This window comes from Saccopteryx bilineata, chromosome 4 (genome assembly GCF_036850765.1).
Source record: "Saccopteryx bilineata isolate mSacBil1 chromosome 4, mSacBil1_pri_phased_curated, whole genome shotgun sequence".
Taxonomy (NCBI): domain Eukaryota; kingdom Metazoa; phylum Chordata; class Mammalia; order Chiroptera; family Emballonuridae; genus Saccopteryx; species Saccopteryx bilineata.
In genome coordinates this window covers 167,027,345-167,053,567 of record NC_089493.1, presented here as the reverse complement: position 1 = coordinate 167,053,567, position 26,223 = coordinate 167,027,345, and the positions used below count along the sequence as shown (strand labels likewise).

Genomic DNA, 26,223 nt, shown 5'->3' with positions numbered 1-26,223 from the left:
AGGGAGGCGGGGCTTGGCCTCCCGGTTCCGCAGAGGCGGGCTGCGTGCTTACGCAACACGTACGACGGAGGTGGGGCGGGCAGGCGGGCGAGCGGCTGAGGCGTGGGGCCTGGTCCCACGGGCACCATGGCCAAGACCGTGGCATATTTCTACGACCCCGACGTGGGCAACTTCCACTACGGTGAGGGGCTTCGGGATGCAGAGATTTCGAGGCTGGGGCTACAACTCCAAGGATGGGAACTGACGAACTCTCTTCTACCCGCAGGGGCTGGACATCCTATGAAGCCCCACCGCTTGGCCCTGACCCATAGTCTGGTCCTGCACTACGGTCTCTATAAGAAGATGATCGTGAGTTCCGCTGGCTCTACTAGGGATTGGGAGTAGGAGGGAGCTGCGGCCCTAGAGCTAGGTAGGCCGCACTGAATGCACCAAGTGAGACCCACCCCAAGAGTGGGAGTAGGGGGGAGGATGTATAGAGGGAACCAGGAGCAACACTCCTCGTCCCCGCCCTGCCCCCATATGCAGAGTGTTGGTGGGTGCATCCATCAACTTTATAGGAATTACTCTTTCACCTTAGGTCAGCTGCCCTTTGACCTCAGGTGAACTAACACTTATCCTAGAGTTAGGGTGGAGTGCAGTTGGTTTGAAGACAGAAGGTGTTTTTCTCCCTAGCATTTTAGGATGTGGGCAATGCTGTGGCCTCAGGGAAGGAGGAGGGGGCTAGATTACTGTATCTGGATGTTTACCCTCAGTTCCCACCCCTTCTTCTCTGCAACACCTCTCCACCAACAAGGAGCTGGAGCTCCAGGGAGAACCATAGCCCTATGTGTAAATGCGTATGTGTGTATGGAGGACAGCAGGAGATGCCTGGGTATTCTGTTTACAACCTAGAAAACCCCTACCCGGGTAATCACTACCCAACCCTTAATGTTCCAGATACACACATGCTGACTGTCCCCAGCCTGGAATTTGTAGCTATTATATGCAGTTATAACAGTTAAGCTCAGCCCTGATGCTTTGTTGCAGGGTGGGATTAGTAAACAGTATGAATGAGTGTCCACTGCTTGTGCTGAGGCACAGACAAGCGAACTGGTCATAGAAAAGATGGAGGTGATCTTCGTGCACGAATCTATGAATTCCTTAGAATCTTTTGCTGTTATGTACCTGTGTACATTTTCTGGAGAACGAAAAGCTTTTTGGTCTGTTCAATTTCTAAAAAAATGTGTGAACCCCTCAAAAGATAAATCTCAGGCTTAGCACCTGGGTACTTTAGGCTTTAGTTAGAAGATTGTCATACATTTCATATTATTTGATTCCAAAATTAAGAATTTAGAAGACAGAAAGGGCAGAATCAGCCCACAGGAGGAGATGAGTTTGGAGAAAATCAGGAGTAGGAGATCCAGGAAACAGGACAGGTGGATCAGGGCTCACAGTTGAGAAGGCAAGAAAGGCTGGGCTGGAGGTGAGATGTAAAAGGCAAGCCCAGTGGTCTTTAGAAGGCCTGATCATTGTTGACCTTTGCCTCATAGCATAACAAGGATTGGGGGTAAGGGGACTGCTGGGTGTGGTTTTGGATAGTCCCTGGGCTGGTTCAGTGTGGGCGGTCTCAGCCCTATGATTGGGACTGACCTTGCCTGGATTCCCCTTGTGTTTCCATCCTGAGGTCTTCAAGCCATACCAGGCCTCCCAGCATGACATGTGCCGCTTCCACTCTGAGGACTACATTGACTTCCTGCAGAGAGTCAGTCCCACCAATATGCAAGGCTTCACCAAGAGTCTTAATGCCTTCAACGTGGGTGATGACTGGTGAGAGGACTAGGACTTTTGATACCAGGCATTTCAAGGAGAACACTTGAGTGAGGTCTTGCAGGCAGTAAGTGAGAAGATTATGAATCAATGAGTCATCATTTACTCACTGGTTTATTCAACAAATACATTTATTGGTTATTTGCTCTAGGCCAGGCCCTGTGCCAAATGCTGGGAATGCAGTGATCAACAACAGTAAAATTATTATAGTTGTGCTAAGTTCTATGAAGGAGAGGTACATGACAGTGTATGAGAGTGTATATGAAGAAGAATTACCTGGCTATGGGGGTTTGGTCAGTGGAAACTTTCTAGAGGAAGTAATAAAGATTAAGCTGAGATTTGAAGAAAGACTCAAAGGTAATTAGTTAACAGATGGTTGGGAAGAGAGAGGGTAAGGGGAGGAAGGTCATGGGCAGTAGGGATAACATGTGTTAGGGTCTCTGGTAGAATAGAGTTTGACTCATTTGAGGAACAGAAAAATGGTTGAGTGCAGAATATGAAGAGAAGAGTGATCTGAATTGGGGCTGAAGTGATAGGGCCTTTACAAAGTAGACAACCTTACGATGAATTGGAGTTTTTACCCCTGGAGTAGAGGGAAGTCTTTAAATGTTTTAAAAAGCAAGAGAGTGGATAGATATGATCAGCTTTACATGATTGGGTTTGTACCATACCAAGGAAACAGTTCAACCCCGTGGGGAAGGGAGTAGATAAGAAAGATAAGCCGTGACCCCTGCTTACATTTCAGTGTACATCCATGAAAATATAGTGACCATAACAGGTACCATTTACTCATTTTTAGGCTTTTTATTTTTTAGTAGGGAAAATTTTAAACATCTCTGAAAGAATTGTACAGCAAACCTTGCCTGCTTATATCCATCATGCAGCTGCAACAAGTATAAGTAAATGGCCAATCTTCATTTGTATCCCCTTTTTCTCCCCCAAGTTGAGAGGAGGGGAGATAGACAGACTCCTGCATGAGGATTCACCTGGCAAGCTCTGTCTGCGGCCATGCTCGCAATTGAGCTATATTTAGCACCTGAGGCAGAGGCTCCAGGAGCCATTCACAGTGCCAGGGAGCTGATGTGCCCAAACCAGTTGAGGCATGGCTATGGGATGAGCAGAGGGGAGTAGGAGGGAGAAAGGGGTGTGGAGGGGAAGAGAGTGGGGAGTGGAGGGGGATGATTGCTTCTCCTGTGTGCCCTGACCAGGAATTGAACCTAGGACTTCCACACGCTGGTCCAATACTTTACCACTGAGCCAACTGGCCAGGGCCCATCTGTATCCGTTCTTGTCAGATTATTTTAAAATAAGTCCCAGATGTCATATTCTTTTACCTGTGAATACTTTATGTATCTCCAAATGATGCTTTTTAAAAATGCAAAATACCATTATCATACCTAAAAAAATTAGCAGTGGCCTGACCCGTGGTGGCGCAGTGTATAAAGTGTCGACCTGGAAATGCTGAGGTCACCGGTTCAAAACCCTGGGCTTGCCTGGTCAAGGCACATATGGGAGTTGATGCTTCCAGCTCCTCCCTCCTTCTCTCTCTCTGTCTCTCTCTCCTCTCTCTCTCTCTCTCTCTCCTCTCTAAAAATGAATAAATAAAATTAAAAAAAATTAAAAAAAATTTAGCAGTAATTCCTTAATATCATCAAATGTACAATCAGTATTCAAAATTCTCCAGGTGTCTTACCATTTTTCTTTATTGCAGTTGATTTATTTAAATTAGGATCTAGGCCTGACCTGTGGTGGCGCAGTGGATAAAGCGTCGACCTGGAAATGCTGAGGTTGCCGGTTCAAAACCCTGGGCTTGCCTGGTCAAGGCACATATGGGAGTTGATGCTTCCTGCTCCTCCTCTTTCTCTCTCTCTCTCTCTCCTCTAAAATGAATAAATAAATAAAAATTAAATTAGGATCTAGCCTGACCTGTGGTGGCGCAGTGGATAAAGCATCGACCTGGAACGCTGAGGTCGCTGGTTCGAAACCCGGGGCTTGCCCAGTCAAGACACATATGGGAGTTGATGCTTCCTGCTCCTCCCCCTCCTCTCTCTCCCCTTTCTCTAAAATGAATAAATAAAATTAAAAAAAAAATAAATTAGGATCTAAACAAGGTTCACATATTGCATTTGGTTGATATGTCCCTTGACTTTTTTCATTTGTAACATATTTTTCTCTTGAATTTAATTCTTTTTTATTTTTATTTTTGACAGAGACATAGGGAGAGTCAGAGAGAGGGATAGATAGGGACAGACAGGAAGGGAGAGAGATGAGAAGCATCAATTCTTTGTTGGGGCACTTTAGTTGTTCATTGATTGCTTTCTCTTATGTGCCTTGACTGTGGGGCTACCAAGTAACCCCTTGCTCAAACCAGAGACCTTGGGCTCAAGCTGGTGAGCTTTGCTCAAACCAGATGAACCTGCTCTCAAGCTGGTGGCCTCAGCGTTTCGAACCTGGGTCTTCTGCGTCCCAGTCTGACACTCTTATCTACTGCGCCACTGCCTGGTCAGGCTGAGAAGCATCAATTTTTCGTTGCGGCACCTTAGTTGTTCATTGATTGCTTTCTCATATGTGCCTTGACTGGGGGCTACAGCAGAGCAAGTGACCCCTTACTCAAGCCAGTGACCTTGGGTTCAGGCTGGTGAACCTTGCTCAAACCAGATGAGCCCGTGCTCAAGCTGGCAACCTCGGGGTTCCGAACCTGGGTCCTGTGCGTCCCAGTCCAATGGTCTATCCACTGTGCCACCGCTTGGTCTCTTTCCCTTGAATTTAATTCTTGAGGAGACCAGGCTATTGGTCCTGTAGAGTTTCCTATAACAGCTATCATCTTTTGAATGCTTAGTTTTGCTCTACTGAGGATTGCTGCTATACCCAGACATTTCTCACACTAACCCTGAGATGTAATAGTCCTCTTCCTGGTGTTAGGTGTACTGAAGTTTGAGATTTAGGTAACTTAGCTTGAGTTGCATAACTAGTCAGTGGCAGTGTCAGAATTCATATCTAGGGCCCAGGCATTTATTTACTTCTGCATGCGCCGGACCAGGATCCTCCTGGCATGCCCACCAGAGGGCAATGCTCTGCCTGCCCATCTGGACTGTAGTTCTGTTGCAATCAGAGCCATTCTAGTGCTTGAGGTGGAGGCCGTGGAGCCATCCTCAGCGCCTGGGCCAACTTTGATCCAATGGAGCCTTGGCTGCAGGAGGGGAAGAGGGAGCTAGAGAGAAAGGAGAGGGGGAAGGGTGGAGAAGCAGATGGGTGCTTCTCCTGTGTTACCTGGCCGGAAATCGAACCCGGGACTTCCACATGCTGGGCAGATGCTCTACTGCTGAGCCAACTGGCCAGGGCCTCAGGGCCCAGGTTTTTAAATATTACGTTAATCTGTTTCCCTAAAATATCCTACGAATAGAAGTAGCCTGTGTTGGAGAAACAGATGCCAACTCCTCAGGCTGGTGTTGAGCACCTTCCCATTCTTATCCCTGTGCCTCCTGGAATGCCTTCTGTTCCCCCCTTTATCCTCTCCAAGGCCTTATCAGCCTTCACACCACCAGAAAGTTTCACACCACAAAGCTTTTCTTGACCACGCCAGCCGCAGAGTTCTTTCCTGCACAAACTGCACTGTCTTTCTGGTTTTTGGGTTTTTTTGCACTGTCATTTGATGTTTAGTTACATGCTGCCTTGGGAGGTTTCTTGTTTTTTTGTTATTGCTGCTGCTATTTCTGAGTTCACTTTATAGGTCAGTGAATGCAGAATCAGCCCCAGGCCACAGCTGGGGCCCTGTGCAGCCTATGCACTTAGGGAGCACTACCTCTGGGCTCTGCGCTGCATCAGTCATAGTATCAAAATTAAGCTACAGGTTGTACTTATTTGTGTTTCTGATGAGAATCAGGGACTTTCCTTTTAATCAATTTCTGACTATTTTCAAAGTAATCTAATATAAAAATCCAAATTATACTAAAAGGCTTTTAGTGGGGGAAAAAAGAAAGCAGTCCCAGGACTGTCCCTTGCATTCATAGACCCCCACGCCCCTGTGCCAGCCACTTTCAGCTCCTTTAAAAGCTATTTCTCCTGATATTTGTCTGTGGATTTCAAAATAATAATACTAATTTACTACTGTTACTAATAATCTGTAATACTTAGGTAATGCCTACTGTTTGTCAGGCACATTTTTTTTTTTTTTTTTTACAGGAAAGAGAGATGAGAAGCACCAGCCAGTTGTGGCACCTGAGTTTTTCATTGATTGCTTCTCATTTGTGCCTTGGGTGGGGGTGGCTCCAGCCAAGCCAGTGACCAGTTGCTCAAGCTAGTGAGCCCACACTCAAGCCTGTGATCTCAGGTTTCAAACCTGGGTCCTCAGTGTCCCAAGCCAACAATCTGTCCACTGCACCACCGCCTACCTAGGCTATATAACAGTTTTTTAAAAATAAATATTCTATATTGGCTTAAAGGCTTTAATTTCTACACTATAAATATAAGGCAGATTGGGGGCTCTCTCTCTCTGATCTTGCCATTAGCATTGCAGAGGACTCCTGACTCCATCCTCTTTAAAAATAAATAAATAAATAAACTATGTTTATATTATTTAGAATTTTGAAAAATTCATTTACCATTGAGCCAAATAGTATGATTTAATCTTATTTAACTTTTTGTTTTTTTCTGGAGCTGATAATTGCATTGTTTATTCATTTGCTTACTTGTCTAGTTGTCATTCATGAATCCTTCCAAACTTTGAGAAACTATGAACCCTACTGTTTTCTTTTTCACATAGTTAGATGTGTCAGCTGCACTATTTTCTTGGAGGCCTAAAATGAGAGATTTTTTAAAAAGCATTTCCTTTTTTAAATTTTATTTTATTTATTCATTTTTAGAGAGGAGAGAGAGACAGAGAGGGAGAGAGAGGAGAGAGAGACAGAGAGAGAGAAGGGGGGAGGAACTGGAAGCATCAACTCCCATATGTGCCTTGACCAGGCAAGCCCAGGGTTTCGAACCGGCAACCTCAGCATTTCCAGGTCGACACTTTATCCACTGCACCACCACAGGTCAGGCCAAAAAGCATTTCCTTTTAAAAAAAAAAATTTTTTTTTCCAAGCTCTGTTCAAGTAGGGGGTAAAATCATGAAACTAGAATAACACATGCCACAGACACCCATTCACAATTTCAAGAAATCCGAGATAAATTCATACATTCATATATACATGCATACATGAAAATCATAGGCAAAGAAAATTTCAGTGTAGCCAAAGAAGAATGCATTTCCTCAAATCAGTGACAGGTGATATTTCAACAGTTTTAGACATAGGGACAGTAGTGATTATTTTTTAACATAAGTGAAGTAAAAATGCTCAAGTTAAAGACAAAGATTGCCAGAATAGATGAAAAATAATTTAGTTATAAACTACTTAGAAGAGATATATCTATAACAAGAATATAGAAAAATTAAAGTTTGGAAAATGAAAATATATTATAAAAACACTAGGTAAAAGAAAGCTGTGTGGCTGCACATCTCACTTGTCAACATAGACTGTCATAAATGGTGAGGAGCACGTTGACTAGCCATGTGAGAAGGGTTTAAATGTTGAAACTTCTTTCTTAATTCTGTGTCCTCTCCTTTCTTGGAGTAGTTCTTCCATGTTTAATAATTAGCTGGGCTTTTCTCAAAATACATTTCCCACTAAATGCCTATTTCACAGCTATAAAAATTCTTTCATTCTTGAACTATGAAGGCAAAAGTATCTAATTTTACAATTTAAAAAATGCATCTTTGTCATTTTCATGTATCTCTATCAAATAATAGCTACTACTACTAAAAAGAACAATATATAGTATATATCTACAGATTCAGATATAGTTAAATACGTCCCAGTGACCATTATCAGTTGCTGTACTTTATTTCATTTGTCCTCGTTTTGACAAATGTAGAACATAAGGAACTTTCATATGCCATCTCATCTTTTTCTCTACATTAGACAAACAAATCTTTTTTTTTTTTTTTTTTTATAATTTTATTTTTTTAATGGGGTGACATCAATAAATCAGGATACATATATTCAAAGATAACAAGTCCAGGTTATCTTGTCGTTCAATTATGTTGCATACCCACCACCCAAAGTCAGATTGTCCTCTGTCACCTTCTATCTTGTTTTCTTTGTGCCCCTCCCCACCCCCTATCCCTCTCCCATTCCCCCCTCCCCCCCGTAACCACCACACTCTTGTCAATGTCTCTTAGTTTCAGTATTATGTCCCACCTACGTATGGAATAATACAGTTCCTGTTTTTTTCTGATTTACTTATTTCGCTTCGTATCATGTTATCAAGATCCCACCATTTTGCTGTAAATGTTCCGATGTCATCATTTCTTATGGCTGAGTAGTATTCCATAGTGTATATGTGCCACATCTTCTTTATCCAGTCATCTATTGATGGGCTTTTTGGTTGTTTCCATGTCCTGGCCACTGTGAACAATGCTGCAATAAACATGGGGCTGCATGTGTCTTTACGTATCAATGTTTCTGAGTTTAAACAAATCATTTTTACTACAAATATTTCGAAGACACTAATCCTAGATTTTGGGCACATATTACCAAGACTAAATATTAATACAAACAGAGCTGAAGGAATCAGATTGGATTGCATAAGCTGTAGTGTTTGGAAGTTGGGTCATTTGATTTTTTTAGATACTATGCTTATTTTTCCTGGAATGTTCAAAAACATAAAGCTGGATCTATACACAATCATTAAGTTTGAAAAGTTAAAGCATTTTCTTTTCTGAAGGTCAGGTTTATGAAGGTAAAATTTGCCCTTTTTAGGTATTTAGTTCTGAGAGTTTGACAGAAAGTTCAATTATCCCACAAAGGTTCCTCATTTCCTTTTGGAGTTAATCACTTCTCTCCACCTTAGCTCTAGGCAACTACTGATCTGAGGTCTGTCCCGATATTTGGCCTTTTCCAGAGTGTCATTCAGATGGAATCATGTAGTCTGTAACCTTTTATGTCTGGCTTCAAGCCTCTCTTTTTGATAAAGAATGAAGATGTTAATGATAGCTAACATTTATTAAAGGCTTGCTAGGTTCCACACACTGTGTGGGTTATCTTTCTGTGGGTTATCTCATCATTATTACTATTTTTTTGTATACTATAGCAATACAACTTTCTTTAAAATGTATAATTATAAAGAATATTATTTTTAAAAAATTTAAATGTATTCATTGATTTGAGAGAGAGAGAGCAGCATTCGTTTGTTGTCCCACTTGGTTGTGCACTCCTTGGCTGCTTCCCGAATGTGCCCTGCCTGGGGCTCTCACTCATAACTTGGTGTTTTAGGACAACACTCTAACCAACTGAGAGAACTGACCAGGGCTATAAAGAATATCATTGAATATTATATTAAAATTTGATATACATAGAAGAATCTTTTAACTTCTTTTAACTCATGTTCTCTTTGAACTTACTTCCGTTTTGTGTGTATGTTCAAGTACATTCCTACCGAGAAGCTGCCTTCTTCTTTCTCCAGCTAGGGGTACAAACATCCTGCCAGACTTAAATGCTTCTTTACTTCCCATCAGTGCCTCGCACAGGGCTTGGTACACAGTTTGGTCAAAAACATTTGTTGAGTAAATTTGCAGATAACTTGGGTGTGTAGAGGGGGAGAGCAGGTTATTAAAGAATGGAGAGTTTAGGGGTCTGGGTGGGGGGAAAGGTGTAGGAATGCCCAGACAAAAGAAAAAGGACTTCAACTTGCTCCTCTTCCCTGCAGCCCAGTGTTTCCCGGGCTCTTTGAGTTCTGTTCCCGTTATACAGGCGCATCTCTGCAAGGAGCAACCCAGCTGAACAACAAGGTGAGCACCGCCCCGGGTCCTCTTCCCCCATTATGTGGGTCACTGGACACAAGGCCTGGACCCTGACCATGAGCTCCCAGCTTTGGGGGTAGGCAGGAGAAGGTCTATGAGTTGGCTGTTTGTTTTTCAGATCTGTGATATTGCCATTAACTGGGCTGGTGGTCTGCACCATGCCAAGAAGTTTGAGGTGAGTGAGGAGGTGGTGAGGGAGACAATGTCTACCCTAGGGTTGATGTTCTGGTTACAGTAGGGGGAAGCTGGGTGGAGGAATTGTTTCTTTATTTATAAGATCACTGTTTTGTCTTAGGCCTCTGGCTTCTGCTATGTCAATGACATTGTGATTGGAATCCTAGAGCTGCTCAAGTAAGTAGCCTGGGAGGAGATGGAGGGATGTATGAGAATCCTAGCTGAGGAGATCTCAGACTGCCCTGGCCCCTGACCCTGACCTCCACCCTCATACTAGCTTCTCCCCAGTTCTTCATGCTTTGCTCAGGCTGCCTCTTCCTGTGCTCTGCTGCAGATCCCTGTTGCCTGCTCACATTTCAGCCTTCTCTGCACATCCCTCTCCTGTCCCTGCCTCCAGGCTGGAACCCCAGGGTTGCTGTTAGAGAACTGGTGTATTAGGTTTCAGGTGACTTGGGTGGAATTAGGTGGAAGCAGACTCTTCAAAATATCAGACTATGTGTTTGGGAGGAATGGGTGGGGGGATTTCTTTCTGGGGTTCACCTCTCCCTCAGATCCTGGCTTTTCCCTCATCCTAGGTATCATCCTCGAGTGCTCTACATTGATATTGACATCCACCACGGTGATGGAGTTCAGGAAGCTTTCTACCTCACTGACCGGGTCATGACAGTGTCCTTCCACAAATATGGAAACTACTTCTTCCCCGGCACAGGTATGGAAATAGGAATGTCCATCCCTTTTATACCCTTCAGCTTTTAATCTTTTTTTGTTTGTTTGTTTATTTATTTGTGTCCCTCCTCCGCTCTACTTTAAATATTTTATTTATTGATTTTACAGAGCGAGGAGATGGGGAGTGTGGGGCAGCTGTGTTAAGTTTGCTTGCTGGTGTATCAGCTGCAAGCACGTTGCTTGATTGTACCCTTCAGCTTTTTACCATGACTGCCTCCTCCTCAGCCTTCAGATCTCAGCTTAGATGCCCCTGCTCAGAGAAGCCTCTCCTAACCACCCAGTTAACACAGTCACCTCCTTCTGCATTACTCTCATATTACTTGGCTTGTTTCTTGCCGAGTACTCATGGCTATTTGTATTTATTGTGGTATTTTTTTTGTTTATTGTTTCCTTTCTTGTTATGCTCATCCCCCAAAATACAAGTTTAGTGGAATTTCCTTAATTTCATTAGTTCTCTTTATTGTCATATCCCCTGTGCCTAGTACACAGCTTGGCTCATAGTAGGCCCTCAAAAAGTATTTGTTGCATGGTTCTGGGTTGTGTGTGTTGCAGGTACATAGATGAGTGAGAGGCCCTCGGTGTTGGTTGGGGTTGAAGAAGCTGTGTTGTGGATGCCTCCCATGCATGGCTGCCACACCCCACCTTCCACTTTCCTGTAGGTGACATGTATGAAGTTGGAGCAGAGAGTGGCCGCTACTACTGTCTCAATGTGCCCCTGCGGGATGGCATTGATGATCAGAGTAAGTACTGAAGTCTTCTGCCTGCTCACTTGGCTCCATTTTTTCTCTCCTCAAATTAACCTTTTCTGCCTAGTATTGTCTACTCTTAGGCCAGGTGTCTTTAGAATGAATGGCCTGGCCCTAGCCCGTTGGCTCATTGGTAGAACATTGGCCCAGTGTGTGGATGCCCCAGGTTCAATCCTAGTCAGGGCATATAAGAGAAGCAACCATCTGCTTCTTTCCCTCTCTCTCTACTCCTTCTCTCTCCCCTTCTTGCAGCCAATGACTCAACTGGTTGTAGCATCAGCCCCAGGCACTGAGGATAGCTTGGTTGATTTGAGCATCGGCCCCAGATGGGGGTTGCTGGGTGGATCCCGGTTGGGACACATGTGGGAGTCTGTCTCTCTATCCCCACTCAGTTAAAAAATGTAATGAATGGCCTTCAGAGGGACCACGATCCCCCCCCCCCCCCACTCCCAAATTGTATGGAACACATATGTGTATATGCCTTTTTCTGGGAAAAGGGTCATTAGCTCCATCACTCACTCCAAAGGATCCAGGACCCCCTCCAGAAGTTCAGGACTAATGGTTTGGTTTCTTGGGTTGCCCCTTTCCTGGGCTCTGTGTTCTCTCAACCCTTTTTTTCCTTTTGTTTCCTGTCTCCCCATCCCCTTGGGGTGCCAGGTGCCCATCTTTGGCCCTCTCCCAGGTTACAAGCACCTTTTCCAGCCGGTTATCAACCAGGTGGTGGACTTCTATCAACCTACATGCATTGTCCTCCAGGTAATACAGTGCCTGGTCAGGAAGGCTCTGCCGAGCAGGGAAGAGGACAGTCTTTATGTTGGGGGGAGGAATGGAAGGGAAGGGAAAAAGTGAAGGACATCTGGGACATTCTTATCAGGTATCTCACTGCAGCTGCCTGGGCTTTTGCTTTTGCAGTGTGGAGCTGACTCTTTGGGCTGTGATCGATTGGGCTGCTTCAATCTCAGCATTCGAGGACATGGGTGAGACGTGCCCTCCTTCCACTCCCCCAGGTTTTCAAGTGACCTTAGACCTCGATACAGGGAGAGGGGGTAGTTGGAGAATGGGCCTCACCTCTTCTTGGGAATCAAAAATAGCTACAAATTGTACTTGAACCAGAAAGGTCTCCTTGAACAGGGTTCCCCAGTTGGTCATTCATTCCCAGTAGATTTTTATTATGCACCTAGTATATTTCAGGCATTGTGCAAGGAGATGGGGACAGAGTCCACGGGAAACTCCCATGGACTTTACAGCTTAGTGTAGGAAACAGACAAAACATGAGTAAGCAAACTAGGTAGACTTATAAATCCTATGAAAGGAAAAGATAGGAAGCTAAGTAAGATACAGGATAACAGTGGGAAACCTATATTAGATAGCCTGATTTAGAAAGGATTTTCTGAGAGGTTGGAATTTGGGCTGAGACCTAGAGGCTGAAAAGAGTTAACCACAAGCAGAGCAGAGAGAAATCTGTCCCAAGTGGTGGGCAAGGCCCACGCAGAGGCTCTGAGGCAGGGAAGAGCTGGTGTGTAGAGGAGATGACAAAACCAGTGAGGCAGGGACACAGGGAGCAAGCCGGCGGTGAGAGGTGAGGTCTGAGAAGTTGGCAGTGGCTAGGCTGAGCAGAGCCTTTAGACCCCGGTAAAGAATTAGATTTATTTCAGATATGAAGGGAAAGTGTTGAAAGATACTAAGCAGGAAAGTGCCATGATCCAACTCATGTTTTGTTCTGTTGTTTTTTTTACAGAGACAGGGACAGATAGGGATACAGACAGGAAGGGAGAGAGATGAGAAGCATCAGTTCTTTGTTGCAGCTCCTTAGTTTCCTTAGTTGTTCACTGATTGCTTTCTCATATATGCCTTGATGGGGGGTGGGGGCTACAGCAGAGTGAGTGACTCCTTGCTCAAGCCAGCGACCATGGGGTCATGTCTATGATGCCATGCTCAAGCCAGATGAACCCACGCTCAAGCTGGTGACCTTGGGGTTTTGAACCTGGGTCCTCCATGTCCCAGTCCAATACGCTATCCACTGTGCCATCGCCTGGTCAGGCCATCTCATGTTTTAAAGTGACTGCTCTGCCTACTGATTGGAGAAAAGTTTGGATTGGGGAGACAGGAGTGGAACTGGGAAGACCATTTAAGAAGCTATTGGTGTTGTCTAGATAGGAGATATGATGGCCAGGAGGTAGCAATGGAGACGAGTAGATAATTGGAGTTATATTTTGGTGTTAGAACTGATAGCACTTGCTGGTGCATGGGTGAGAATAGTTGATTAACAGGTAGGATTCCAGAGTAAGTATAGAGCAGGACAGAGGTGTGAATATACCTTATTTTAAAACTTTTGAGGCCCTGGCTGGGTTGCTCAGTGGATAGAACATCAGCCCGGTGTATGGATGTCCCAGGTTCGATTCCAGTTCAGGTTACATAAAAGAAGCAACCATCTGCTTCTCTTCCCCTCCCTCTCTCCCTACTTTCCCTCTTCCCCTCCTACAATCAGTGGCTCCATTAGTTCTAGTGTCCTCCCCCGGCAATTAGGATAGCTCATTGATTCAAGTGTCAGCCTCAGGTGCTAAAAATAGCTTGGTTGATTCAAGCCCCAGATAGGGGTTGCCAGTAGATCCCGGTTGGGGTGCATGTGAGGAGTCTGTCTTACTGTCTCCCCTCCTCTCACTTAAAAAACCCCTACAAAAAACACATTTGAGACAACAGAAACATAATAAAGTATACATATTGCATATCTCCAGAATATAACTCAATGCATTTCTCTGTGTAGATCAAGATACAGAACCTTTTTGGTTTCCTTGTGCTCTTTTCCAGGTAGTACCACCACAAGATGTATACTTTGGCTTTTGATCACTACCTTTACCCATTCTGTTGGTTTCTTTTAATAGGGAATGCGTCGAATATGTCAAGAGCTTCAATATCCCTCTACTGGTGCTAGGTGGTGGTGGCTATACTGTCCGAAATGTTGCCCGCTGCTGGTAAGCATGCTCCCTGATTTTCCTGCTTCCCCTGTCCAGTGTGAGCTAGGGGCTACCTGAGTGATGGCCAGATGGGCCCTCCAGTCCACTCACTCAGCCTGCTCCACTTTGCTGGTTGGTTTCAGGACGTATGAGACATCGCTGCTGGTAGAAGAGGCCATTAGTGAGGAGCTTCCCTATAGTGGTAAGGACCACTCCATGATACCCCAACACCAGGAAGGCCATGTTCATAAGACTCCACGAAGGCCTGGTTTGAAGGCACGTGGGAAATTGACATTCTCAGAGCTCTGCAGACTAAATTTAGTGAAAAATTTAGGCAACTATAATGTAGAGAGGGATTTGGGATGGGAAGGAAAGAAATTGGGAAGTCTTCGGATCTACCTGTTTGAGCCATACCTTCTCGTTCTAATCTTCTTGTCTCTTCTAAGAATACTTCGAGTACTTTGCCCCAGACTTCACGCTCCATCCAGATGTCAGCACCCGCATTGAGAATCAGAACTCACGCCAGGTCAGTAGTTTGGAGAAGCTGAGCACGAGGGTGCAGGAGCCCAGGAGAGGTCCAGGATGTGGGAAATTGGAGAAACCAGAGAAGAAAGTTCTCAGCCATCACTGTCTCTGTCACCGTCTAGGAGGGAGCCCAGGTTAAAGCAGAGACAATTGGGGGTGGGAGGAGGGATACTTACCAGTTGGGGGACTCAAACTGGTTTCAAAACGGGATTAAAACTAGGATGGTAGGAATGAAAGGCAGCTAGAAGTGTGGATGACCTGAATCACTGGGAACTGCTCACTGTATTTCTCATCCTCAACCAGTATCTGGACCAGATCCGCCAGACAATCTTTGAAAACCTGAAGATGCTGAACCATGCTCCTAGTGTCCAGATTCACGATGTGCCTGCAGATCTCCTGACTTACGACAGGACTGATGAGGCTGATGCAGAGGAGAGGGGTCCTGAGGAGAACTACAGCAGGTCTGGGGCGGGGACTGGAGAGCGGGGATCCTAGCAGGCACGTCAGGGAGGTGAAGAGGGGGGACAGTAACCTGAGGTATTAGCTTAATTGTCCCTGGCTTACCTCCTTTAGTGTGCCTACTTTTTGTTCTGCTGCTATTTCACACTCTTTTTTGCCCTGTTTTTAATGGCATAAGTATTACATATTTATTGTAAAAACAACACCAAAATATGTTGCTTGGATATGCACAATTCCAGACCCATTCCACCAAGTAACCACTGTTAGTTTGATATGTATCTCATTAGATAGATTTTTTCTGTAGATTACAAGTATAGGGGTCCTTGGGTTACAACACAGTTCCTACAACAGTGATATAACTCGAATTTGGGTGTAGGTCGAAACACACCCTACCCTAAGTCACTTACCTATCCTAACACACTTGTAAAATTATAATCTAGAATATAATAAAAACACAAGTAAGCCACAGAAAAAGTCCAACTCACTCACTCATATCATGCATTACTATGTATTCTGCAGTGCAACCATACTAGTTCATCCACTAAGTATGATGCTAATGGCATAAGCTGAAACACATCATATATTTTTTTTTTGTATTTTTCTGAAGCTGGAAACGGGGAGAGACAGTCAGACAGACTCCCGCATACGCCCGACCGGGATCCACACGGCACGCCCACCAGGGGCGATGCTCTGCCCACCAGGGGGCGATGCTCTGCCCCTCCGGGGCGTCACTCTGCCATGACCAGAGCCACTCTGGCGCCTGGGGCAGAGGCCAAGGAGCCATCCCCAGCGCCCGGGCCATCTTTGCTCCAGTGGAGCCTTGGCTGCGGGAGGGGAAGAGAGAGACAGAGAGGAAGGAGGGGCGTGGGGGTGGAGAAGCAAATGGGCGCTTCTCCTATGTGCCCTGGCCGGGAATTGAACCCGGGTTCCCCGCACGCCAGGCCGACGCTCTACCGCTGAGCCAACGGGCCAGGGCAACACATCATATTTTAAATATGTATTTCCGATGGCTTTAGGCGACCCCTGTGTTTTGGTCATTTGACCCCCGCCGGTGTCGCAACCCACAGATTGAGAACCGCTGTTTTAAGCTTTTATGGGAGAGAGCATCGTAAACTTGAAACATTATGTCGAGACTCATAAGCCAAGGGCCCCCTGTGTACTGTTCAGCATGTACAGAGAAGCACAAGTGCACATGCACCATTCTCAAGAGTCTGTGCAGTTTTGTTTTGTTCTTAAATAAAAGTTAGATCATTCTATACAGGTTGCTCTGCAACTTAACACTCTTACAACCAGTTCTTTCTTTCTTTCTTTCTTTCTTTTTTTTTTTAATAAAGCAGAGTGTGTCTTCCCATGTCAGTAGATATAGGCCTGCTTTATTGTTTTATCAGCTGTATAATATTCCATTGTGTGGACATAGCCTCATTTAACTAAGTACCCATTGATGGACATTTACATATTTTTCATTACAAAGATGGTGGCAATGGATCCCATGACATGTAATCTGTGCATGCTTGTTTGAGTAGATTCTGTTCCTAGAATTGTTGCTGCTAGGTCAAAGGCTTTGTACGCTCAATTTTTAAATATTTACTGCTAAATTGCCTTCCAAAAAGTCTGTAACGGTTTATATTCTTGCCAGCATCTTACTTCCAGGTTCTGAGCTGGACAAGTCACTGCCCATATACTGCTCTCTAAAGCCCTTTGCTTTCTTTCCTCTGTTATTTCTTTTAGGTATGATAATTATATTGTTATTTTTAAAAAGTCTTTATCATTCTGAGACAGATACTAAAATATTTACAGATACAATGAATTAAGGAAAAAAAGATAAGGATAGAATTTTCTTAAATCTCAAAGTAGGCTTTTCTGAAAAAGGAAGGGGAAAAACAATAGAATCCAGAAGTACAGAAACAGATGCTCTTAATGGAGAACAGATTTCCTTACGTGACTGAAGGATAAGCAGAGTTGGACACTTGCAGGACATCTGGTCCTGCTCCCACGCAGTGTTCGAGCTCCGAGCTGGCTCTGCTGCCGAGTCTGATGGGCTGCTCAGTCCCTTCCAGAATCTGCTTCTCTTAGAGTTCAACTTTCAGACCCATCCTCTGGACTTAGGCTTTACTGCTTAGACCAGGGGTCCCCAAACTTTTTACACAGGGGGCCAGTTCACTGTCCCTCAGACCGTTGGAGGGCTGGACTATAAAAAAAATTATGAACAAATTCCTATGCACACTGCACATATCTTATTTTAAAGTAAAAAACCAAAACAGGAACAAATACAATATTTAAAATAAAGAACAAGTAAATTTAAATCAACAAACTGATCAGTATTTCAATAGGAACTATGCTCCTCTCACTGACCACCAATGAAAGAGGTGCCTCTTCCGGAAGTGGGGCGGGAGCCGGATAAATGGCCTCAGGGGGCCGCATGCAGCCCTCGGGCCGTAGTTTGGGGGCCCCTGGCTTAGACCCTTAGGCTATTCCAACCCTCTTCCTCCATGAATACCTCTATTCCCACTCCTGGTTGAGGAAGGATCTGACTCTGTTCTCAGGAATTCCTTTTTGACCCATCATCTCCTCAACTTCTCTGGGTCTCTGAGGCTTAAATTCTGGAAAATGAATTTCTTAGTTTTCAAAAAGGGTTAAAACCTGTGTTTAAGTTCTTTCCTTTGGCAAAGCATGGCCTTTTCATCTTTAGTTCCAGTCTGCTATCTGGGCCTAGTCTCTGCATGGTGTCCTCTCTTCTCAACAGCCAGCAGAATTCTCAAGCCTAAACCCTACCTCACTGTCAGACTGCCCACTGAGTTCCTGGTTTTGGATGCCTATATCTCCAGCTTGTGTATTATTTGCAGAATACTAGTGGTAATAAGAGTTACCACTTTTGTGGGTTTGGTAAGGACCAAACTCAATATAAAAGGTGTTATAGCAATACGTACATCTCATCATGTATGTATGTATCAGCAATACATGCATATCAACAACCTTAAGAGGTGGCTGTTACCCTGAAATTACCAGAGGAGGATTTTAAGGCTCAGAGAGGTTAAATAACTTTTTGAAGGTTCTACAGCTAGTTTAATATCAGGCTGACATTTAAACCTGTGTCTTGACTCCACACCTTGAACCCTGTGTACTTAAAAGTAACTGAGACATTGCTTACCAGACAGATAGGACTTCTCCTGACTTAGTACCCTGGCTTCTCTTGGATGACTTTCTTCCTTCTTAGTTATCAGCTGTGAGCAAGATAATTCAGTTACTCAGATTCTCCTAGAGAATAGTTTTCAAAAAGAAATAAATCAGTAGCAAAAATTTACTAGATGGGCCTTGTGTTGCTTTCACATTTCTTCTCTCACTGCAGGTTTACAATAGCATGCCGCTCCTCTGCTTAAAAATCCAAATTTCTGACCATGACTTTAAAAGGCCCTGCATACTGGCCTGTAGCTACATCCCTGGTCTTACTTTTAATTCCTCTCCTTCGTTCACACTGCTCCCAGCCATCCTGCTGTCCTTGCTCTTACTGGAAGACATCAGTCTTTCCACCTTATAACTTTGGTACTTGTTTTTTGTTTGTTTGTTTTTGTAGCTCTGCATGGTCTTCCTGAGATCTTTGGCTGGCCCGTTCCTTCTCAGACATCAGGTCTTACTTTCTTAGAATAACCTTCCCTAATAATCCTGTCTGAAATTTTATCCTTTTCCTTCATCACTCAGTCACATTTTCCTTTATTTCATTTTATCCATAGCACTCTCCATCATCTGATATTACTATATTTATTTATTTACTTTGTTAGTTGTCAGTCTCATTTATTAGGTAAGTTTTTGAGTATTGTCAGAAATTTTGTCTGGCCTAGTTTCTACGGTGTTGCTAAGGCTCGTGACAGTGTCTTGCACAGAGTAGTCTCAATAAATTTTACTGACTACAAGAATGGAGGAATGACTAGTGATCAGTCTACCAACTGAAGGGGAGGAGTGGTTCCCTGACAAGGGTCCTGGGAAGTGGTTCCAGAGAGGGTGCCTATTTGGGAAAAATTTGGAATTTAGAGAGTGGGACCCTCACCTCTCTCTCCTTGCTTTGCAGGCCAGAGGCACCCAATGAGTTCTATGATGGAGACCATGATAACGACAAGGAAAGCGATGTGGAGATTTAAGAGGAGCTGGGCTTGCTGTGCCCCAAGGAATTCCTTTTAGCTCTTGAATGGGTGGGAGGGAAAGGTGTGGGTCCCCCAGCTCTGGACTGGTCACCTTCACTCATTTTACTAATGGTGGGGGGACTGGAGACCAAACCTAGTTCTCAAACCAACTATCCCCTCTCTTCTCCCTCCCAAGGCCTGACGATAGTACCTTTTCGGGGCTGGATAGGGACAAGGATAGCTATCTCTAGAACATCTTGGGCAATGGGTCCTAGATTTCAGTCCTAGCCCCTGTGGTTCCCTTATTCCTTCCCTTCCAACCCAGAGACTTTTCGGGATGAAGGAGTAATCAGGACTGAGGTTGCCTCTGACTTCTCCTCTCCTGGGTTCTCCTACTGAAAGCCTTGCTTCCAGCACGGTGAAGAGTGAGGCGTTTTAGGGGGCTCTGGCTCCCTAACACCTTAAGCCCAGATGATGGGAAGTATGGTTTTGAGTTGGGGGAGGATGTGAAAATGTCCTGTTCTGACTTTTGACTTTATGTCCATTTACCACTGTTTTTATCCAATAAACCAAGTTGGTATTTTTTGTATCTTTTGCCTTCCTAGGAATACTTTTAATTCTTGCTAGCTTCCTATGTGTGAAGGGAAAGGAATGGGGGGTGATGATGTATAACATAGAAATCATAGTTGACATTCACTTAGCACTTATGTTAGGTCTTGTGTATGTATTCTACATGGATTATCTTGCTCATATATAGGGAGATAAAAGAGTTAGACAAACTTAGGTAATTTATTAGCTTAAGAGAGAGAGTAGAATTGCCTTACCAGGCAGTGGCACAGTGGATAGAGCGTCGGACTGGGATGCGGAAGGACCCAGGTTCGAGACCCTGAGGTCGCCAGCTTGAGCATGGGCTCATCTGGTTTGAGCAAAAGCTCACCGGCTTGGACCCAGGGTTGCTGGCTCGAGCAAGGAGTTACTCGGTCTGTTGAAGGCCCGTGGTCAAGGCATATATGGGAAAGCAGTCGATGAACAACTGAAGTGTTGCAACGAAGGACTGATGATTGATGCTTCTCATCTCTCTCCGTTCCTGTCTGTCTGTCCCTATCTATCCTTCTCTCTGACTCTCTCCCTCTGTAAAAAAAAAAAAAAATTAAAAAAAAAAAAAGAGAGTAGAAGATGACTTAAGATTTTTGAACCTGGGTATTTGGAATGGTGATGCTGGTTGGTGAAGATGCACTGAAAGAAAACATGTCAAGTGTTTACTCAGCACAGTGCCTGACAAATTAGTTTCTCATTCACTGTCTGTGTGAAGAACGATGCTAGTAGTCACAAAGATAGGCTCTTCCCAGAGGGGTTTACAATTATGTAAGGAGTGAGATAAATGCTGTAGTAGATGTAGACAGTGGTACAAGAAAGAGTAATACATAGATGGGTCACTTCTATGCTTTGGTCCTTTATATTTTTCAATAGTTTAGAAAGTAAGTAGCTTTTGAACTGTTTTAGATGAATTGAGTTTGAAGTGAGGGCTGTACAACTCTGCAACTTTTCATCAAGTGATGAGAAAGTGGAACATGAAATGAAGGCCAGATTTGGAGCCAGCCAGCTTGGCAGAACCTCTGTAATCTTGTCAGGCCCTAGACTGAACAGTGGGGGCTACAGAGTTAGTGAGCCACTGAATCTGCCCTCCAGGAACCTAACATTTGAAATCTTTTGCTAGCTGTGGACAGGATAATGTAGTCCATACTTTCAGGACCCACTGGGTGCCACATACTTTTCACTCAAGGAACAGTTGTAGCTGGGAGAATGAATGAAATTACTGAGAGAAATCAGGTTAGTAGAGCAAAGAACACTCTTTTGGAGAACACCTGTTTTTTTCACTCAGGTTTGGTTTATGTCCGTAGGTAATCCTGGTTAATCATACGGCTTGACGGCAGACTAACCTGGGTTTAAATTTTTATCAGTTATATGTTCTTGGACAAGTCACTTCAACTCTCAAAGTCCAAATTTCCTGTCTGTAAAGTAGTGAGACTATTGGAATGGCATGGTGAAGATTCAGAGAGAAAATACACGTAGAGTGTTATATAGGGCCTGGCATAGAGCAAGTGCATTCATTGTAAATGGTGACTTATTACTGTTCAGGCACACATTGACAATAGAAACACAACTAGAAAGTAGCGCAGACCTGGCATTCAAAACTAGGTAATCTAACTCCAGAGTTTGTCAAGTCCCATCCAACACTCGCCCTAACCTCTGTTCTTGGTACATAGCTTTTAATAATGGATAGCTGTCACTTTTTTTCTTTTTCATGTGCTATATGGATATTGCACACATGGAAACTATTACCCTGGAAAACCTGTCACTACATGCGATTTTTGGTTCAGATAATATCCTGATCTGGCGTATGAGAGGATCCGGACTTTACAGCCACGTGGGTATTGCGTGGGAGTAGAGAGGCTTGCGCTGCTCCCACCGCCAGGGGACGCTGTTCCGGGTTGCAGCCTGAGAGGTTGCACCGCCCACTCGTCACTCCCCCCGCTCCCCGACGTAGGTCCGAGTGGTTAGGCCCGCCGGGCAGGTAGAGCGCTTCCGCGGCTTCCCTCCACCCCCCTCCCTTCATCCATTGGTAGGGGCTGCGGATTCGGGCGGAAGTGGGGCGGGCGGGCGGGAGCGAGGCGTCACCGTTGTATATTCATGAGGCGCGCGCAGCTCGGCATGCTAATAAGGCGGGGCGCGGCGGCGGGCTGAAGAGCTGCTGGGCGGCGGCAGCGGCGGCAGCAGCAGCGGCTGCGGGCTGGGATCAGCCGGGCGGGAGTGGTGTTAGGCGCGGGGTCACCAGCCAGCTCGAACCTGGACATGGAGCCACCCGGCGGGGGCCTGGGACCCGGCCGCGGGACCCGGGACAAGAAGAAGGGCCGGAGCCCGGACGAACTGCCTGCGGCCGGCGGCGACGGCGGCAAATCCAAGAAATTTGTGAGTGTCCTTCCCACCTGGTTCTCTCAGCCGGGCCCGGTAACCGCCCTCTGGACCCCGGGGATCCCCGCAGTCGGCCCCGGGGATGCACGCCTGTCTCTAGGGAGCCGCCCCCGCGCTTCCCTTCCTCGTTCTGCTGGCTCCAGGGCTCCGCAGCCCGCCATCCTACCCCTCCAGGACCTCGGGGAGCCCCGGAGTCTCACCCGGCTCTTGCCCCGGCAACCTCGGAGCCTCCTTCACCCGACGGCCCGCACGCTCTGCCCTTCGCCCCCATACCCGGCGGGTCTCATCCCCATCTCTTTCCTCTCAGCCCCACTTCCTTTCTTCTTCCTCTATTACCCGAACACGCCTTCTCTATCTTAGTCGTCTGTGCTTTCCTGAGTCCCTTTTCTCCTGTTACCCTTTCCCCCTTTTTTGTTATTTTATTTGGTTCTCTCAAAGGTCACTTCCTTCCCCCAAGATTGATCGCTTTCACCTGCTAACTTTCCTCTCGCCCAGCCCTCTCTGGGCCCTCAGCCCGGTGTCACCTAATAATCCGTCCTCTCAGGAATGTTACCTGACTTGGGCCCTACCTTCCCTTGAACGTTTGTCCTTGCGATTGCGGGAATGGGTTCCTGCCCAGATCCTATGGTCATTGGCCATAACGTTAATCTTCTTCCCAGTATTTCTCTATTCAGAGAACCTGTTACTTTACCCTGTTGCTTGTCACTTTTCAGGGGCTTAGAACTTCTCATGGTTATGTCTTTCTTGACCTAGGATGGTGATAAACCTCCCCCACGGGGAGGAAATTAGACTGCAAGTCCAAGAAGTTTGTGAGCAATTGAATTGAATTCTTTATATTTCCTGTGATAACCGGCTTCTCAACTCTTCTGCCAACTCCTGTGCCCCAGGGCGACTGGCATCTACCTGTTGGAGAGTATAGCTTTGTACAGGTGCCCATTACTTCCAATCAGAATCTGAAGAAATACTGATATTCATGTAACCCTATTGTATTTCATTACCCTTACTCACACTAAATCTTTGGTTTTCTCCTCTCTCCAGGGAGCTATTTGTTTGTTTTTTACTGAAAAAGCTTTGAAAGTGATGGGACATTGTCCAAGAGAAGGAAAGGGTCTGATCTTAATAGTCATTTGCTAGTTGTAACTGTAGTTTTCAGTCCTCTCGTCCAGGTAATTACACCTCCACCCCAGAACCTTTTTCTACTAACCAAATAGGTTCCTACTCTTTCCTCTTTTTTTTTCTCTTTTCTCTTCCCTCCATCCCTTAGCATTCTGACCCAACTCTGCAAGTTTGGGAAGAAAATTGAGAAAGTGATAGAATCAGGAAGAAAATGTTGCCTTGGGACCTAGAGTGTTGAGATGTGGAGAGTACTAAGCAGAATTAAAATAGTGACTCATTTCTTCCTACGTATTGCTAGCAAGACAGGTGCTTCTGGGCTGTCCTTTGCAGTGACTTACAGGTTGTTGGTAACTGTTATTATCTGGCTCTGGCCAAACGTCTTTTTTCCCAGAAGTGTAGGATTAGTGGTAATGATGACCCTCCCCTGTGGTAACTAAAGCAACATTTTCCTATGTTTCTTTAGGATAAGAATCGACCCTTAGGTGAAGTGCTTTCTTTCTCAGACTTAAGGTCTAAGGCCCATATTCTTTCTGTTTCCGGATCTTTTTGTTTTGGTTTTGTTTCCATGGGTACTGTTTGACCTCCCTCACCCAATTCCAGCTATTCCTGCTTATTTATAGTGACCTCTGTAACTTGTAAATGTTTCTCAAGTCTTTAATAGAATTTTATACGTGCTTTTGTTTTACCTGACGTTTGTGTCTTTCACAAATGTGTGAAATCTATGAAGTGCAAGTGATGTTGAGAGGTGAAATACCTGAGGAAACAACTCCCTTTCACCTGTTTTTTTGGCATGTCCATGAAGTCTTGTACATGCTGAGTGGATTTGGCTCAGAGTTATTGGTATTTGCTTTAGGGAGGGTGGAGCTGAACCAAGTTCTCTTTTTCTTTCAGAGGTGTTGGTCTTAACCCTTAACACGCTGAATTTTTAAAAACATGTAGCACAGGTAGGGAGGAGAATTGCCTTTACACCTAGGGGATTGGAAGGTTTCCAGGAAAGCAGTGCTGCTCAACCTCTTTATTGCCAACTTTAACATACCTCAAGGCATCAATCAGAATATTCCATCTTCCTCATTGATCTTTTTATGAACACTATGGAAAGGAGAGACCAGGCAGAGAATTGCAATTCCCTTCTCTTTGTGCATGCATACGTGGGTGGGTGCAGTGGGCGAGATTGCTGGTGTGCTTTTGTTACCCATGGCTTCGTTTTCTTGAATTACAGGCTAGAAGTGAACTCAAAACTGTTTCGCCTCCTCCACCTTTTCTAGAGTTATGTGTCCTCTGGAACTCCATTAAGAATGTACTTTATAAAACTGCACTGGCTTGTTCTTAGTGTGCCCGAAGGTTATTTGTTTGCATCTGAGGGGTTACTGATCCCACCTCTTTCTAGGCATATGCAGGTTCTAAGTATAGATCAGCTGATGAGAACACAGAGCTCACAAATTGCCAAAGATCTGCTCATACTCTATGAGGCATTTTGTGTGGAAAGGAGATGGAATAAGTTGAAAAAGTGGTTGGCCATATTTTTAAAATGTGGTTGAAGCCAGGCTCCCTGGTATTCCCCCTTGGTTCTTCATGAGTCTATCTTCTGGGTCGTGAACATAATCCCTTCTTGAGCATTATTCTAGTTCCTTTTAGAAGTCCTTAAGATGAAGGAAAATAAAAATTCCAAATGAACAAAGTGTTTTCTGAGTTTTCAGCAGTGATGAATGTGGGTGCCAAATAGACTGATTTGTGAATATATTATATAAGGGGAGTAAATATAACTAGCATGTTAGGAGGTGCAGAGTATTCCTGCATTTTATGGACTCCATGTCTTTCCATACAATCAAGAACTTGATTGCTATGTTCTAAGAAAGAATAATGCTTCCTGAATCAGCTAGGAGCATAACTTTGTAAAACAGAAATTTCAGTGTGGGATTAGAGAAAATAGAAGGTAATTTTTAAAATCTTGTTTAATTTTGGATGCCTGTGTTGAATTTTATCAGGTTGCAGTTTCATGCCCTTTTAAAAGCAAAGCGATAGTGAAAGTGTAAACATTTAGCTACAGACCCCTGTCCAAAATGAGAGCAAAGGTGAGCATGCCAGGCAGGCTTTTAAGCAGATACCAGGAGAGATAGAGAAATAAAAGAAGTGGAGTTGTTCATGCAGATTTCTTTGTCTCTTTTCTTAAAGGAGATCTCAACTTTGATACAAAAGTTCACAGAAATCCAAGGAGTATACAGAGAGCTTTGTACAGGTCATGTGTTATTTTTTGAAAGATGATAATAAACACAGGGATTACTTAGTTTGGAGAGAGGGAAGCCTACAGGAATGTTATTGAGATGCTTGAAATGACAGGATGATACCTTAAAAATTTCTGCCTTTTTTCCTGCCTCTTCTTTAAAGGTAGCCCAAGATCCACTTGATAATGTTACATGTACTTGTCTCAAAGGAAATTCTCCCTCAGAGAATGCCTGTGAATTAAAATCTCTGCTTTGGGAAAGTTGGTAAATGTTGAAATACTTTTATAAAAAGAGCTGAGAATATTATTTTACCTATAAATTATATTTATTATAAAAGCCATGAGAAGAGTAATAAGTGAGAAGTGATTTAACTTTGTTTTTCTAATACAGTTTTTTAAGATTTTATTTCTTTATTTTAGAGAAGGGAAGGGGGAGAGAGAGAGAAAGAGGGAAGAGCAGGAAGTATCAGCTCCCATATATCCCTTGACCAGGCAAGCCCAGTGTCTTGAACTGGTGACCTCAGCGTTCCAGGTTAACACTTTATCCACTGGGCCACCACAGGTCAGG

At 44.5% G+C, this 26,223-nt stretch overlaps 2 protein-coding genes across 4 annotated transcripts in view; both read left to right on the top strand.

The window, feature by feature from the left end:
• The first annotated feature begins 73 nt into the window (after positions 1-73).
• Positions 74-20,042, top strand: HDAC3 (histone deacetylase 3). 3 transcript variants are annotated; one of them, XM_066277244.1, is made up of 15 exons: positions 74-181; positions 266-348; positions 1,664-1,806; positions 9,553-9,634; positions 9,765-9,821; positions 9,942-9,997; positions 10,396-10,529; positions 11,206-11,286; positions 11,975-12,048; positions 12,205-12,269; positions 14,175-14,264; positions 14,390-14,448; positions 14,693-14,772; positions 15,075-15,232; positions 19,294-20,042. In XM_066277244.1, the coding sequence occupies exons 1-15, from the start codon at positions 127-129 to the stop codon at positions 19,361-19,363; spliced, it is 1,287 nt and encodes a 428-aa protein (XP_066133341.1). In that variant the 5' UTR covers positions 74-126; the 3' UTR covers positions 19,364-20,042. The 3 variants fall into 3 exon arrangements, with proteins under 3 accessions (XP_066133341.1, XP_066133342.1, XP_066133343.1); XM_066277245.1 differs by having other exon boundaries at positions 146-181; positions 266-409; positions 19,294-20,040; XM_066277246.1 differs by lacking the exons at positions 74-181; positions 266-348; positions 1,664-1,806 and adding an exon at positions 393-409 and having other exon boundaries at positions 19,294-20,034.
• A 2,013-nt stretch (positions 20,043-22,055) lies between these two features.
• The window catches only part of LOC136335597 (protein diaphanous homolog 1), a 54,572-nt gene continuing 50,404 nt past the window's right edge, over positions 22,056-26,223 (top strand). Inside the window, exon 1 of the mRNA XM_066276785.1 lies at positions 22,056-22,315. Within this exon, the coding sequence (XP_066132882.1) occupies positions 22,199-22,315 (117 nt within the window). The 5' untranslated portion in view covers positions 22,056-22,198. The remainder of the gene's footprint in view (positions 22,316-26,223) is intronic.

Excerpts from the sequence above, each read along its gene's own strand:
- HDAC3 (XM_066277244.1), top strand. The coding sequence starts at position 127 with ATGGCCAAGACCGTGGCATATTTCTACGACCCCGACGTGGGCAACTTC. Across the intron at positions 349-1,663 it reads GTCTCTATAAGAAGATGATC|GTCTTCAAGCCATACCAGGC; the intron begins GTGAGTTCCGCT and ends TTCCATCCTGAG. Across the intron at positions 12,270-14,174 it reads CTCAGCATTCGAGGACATGG|GGAATGCGTCGAATATGTCA; the intron begins GTGAGACGTGCC and ends TTCTTTTAATAG.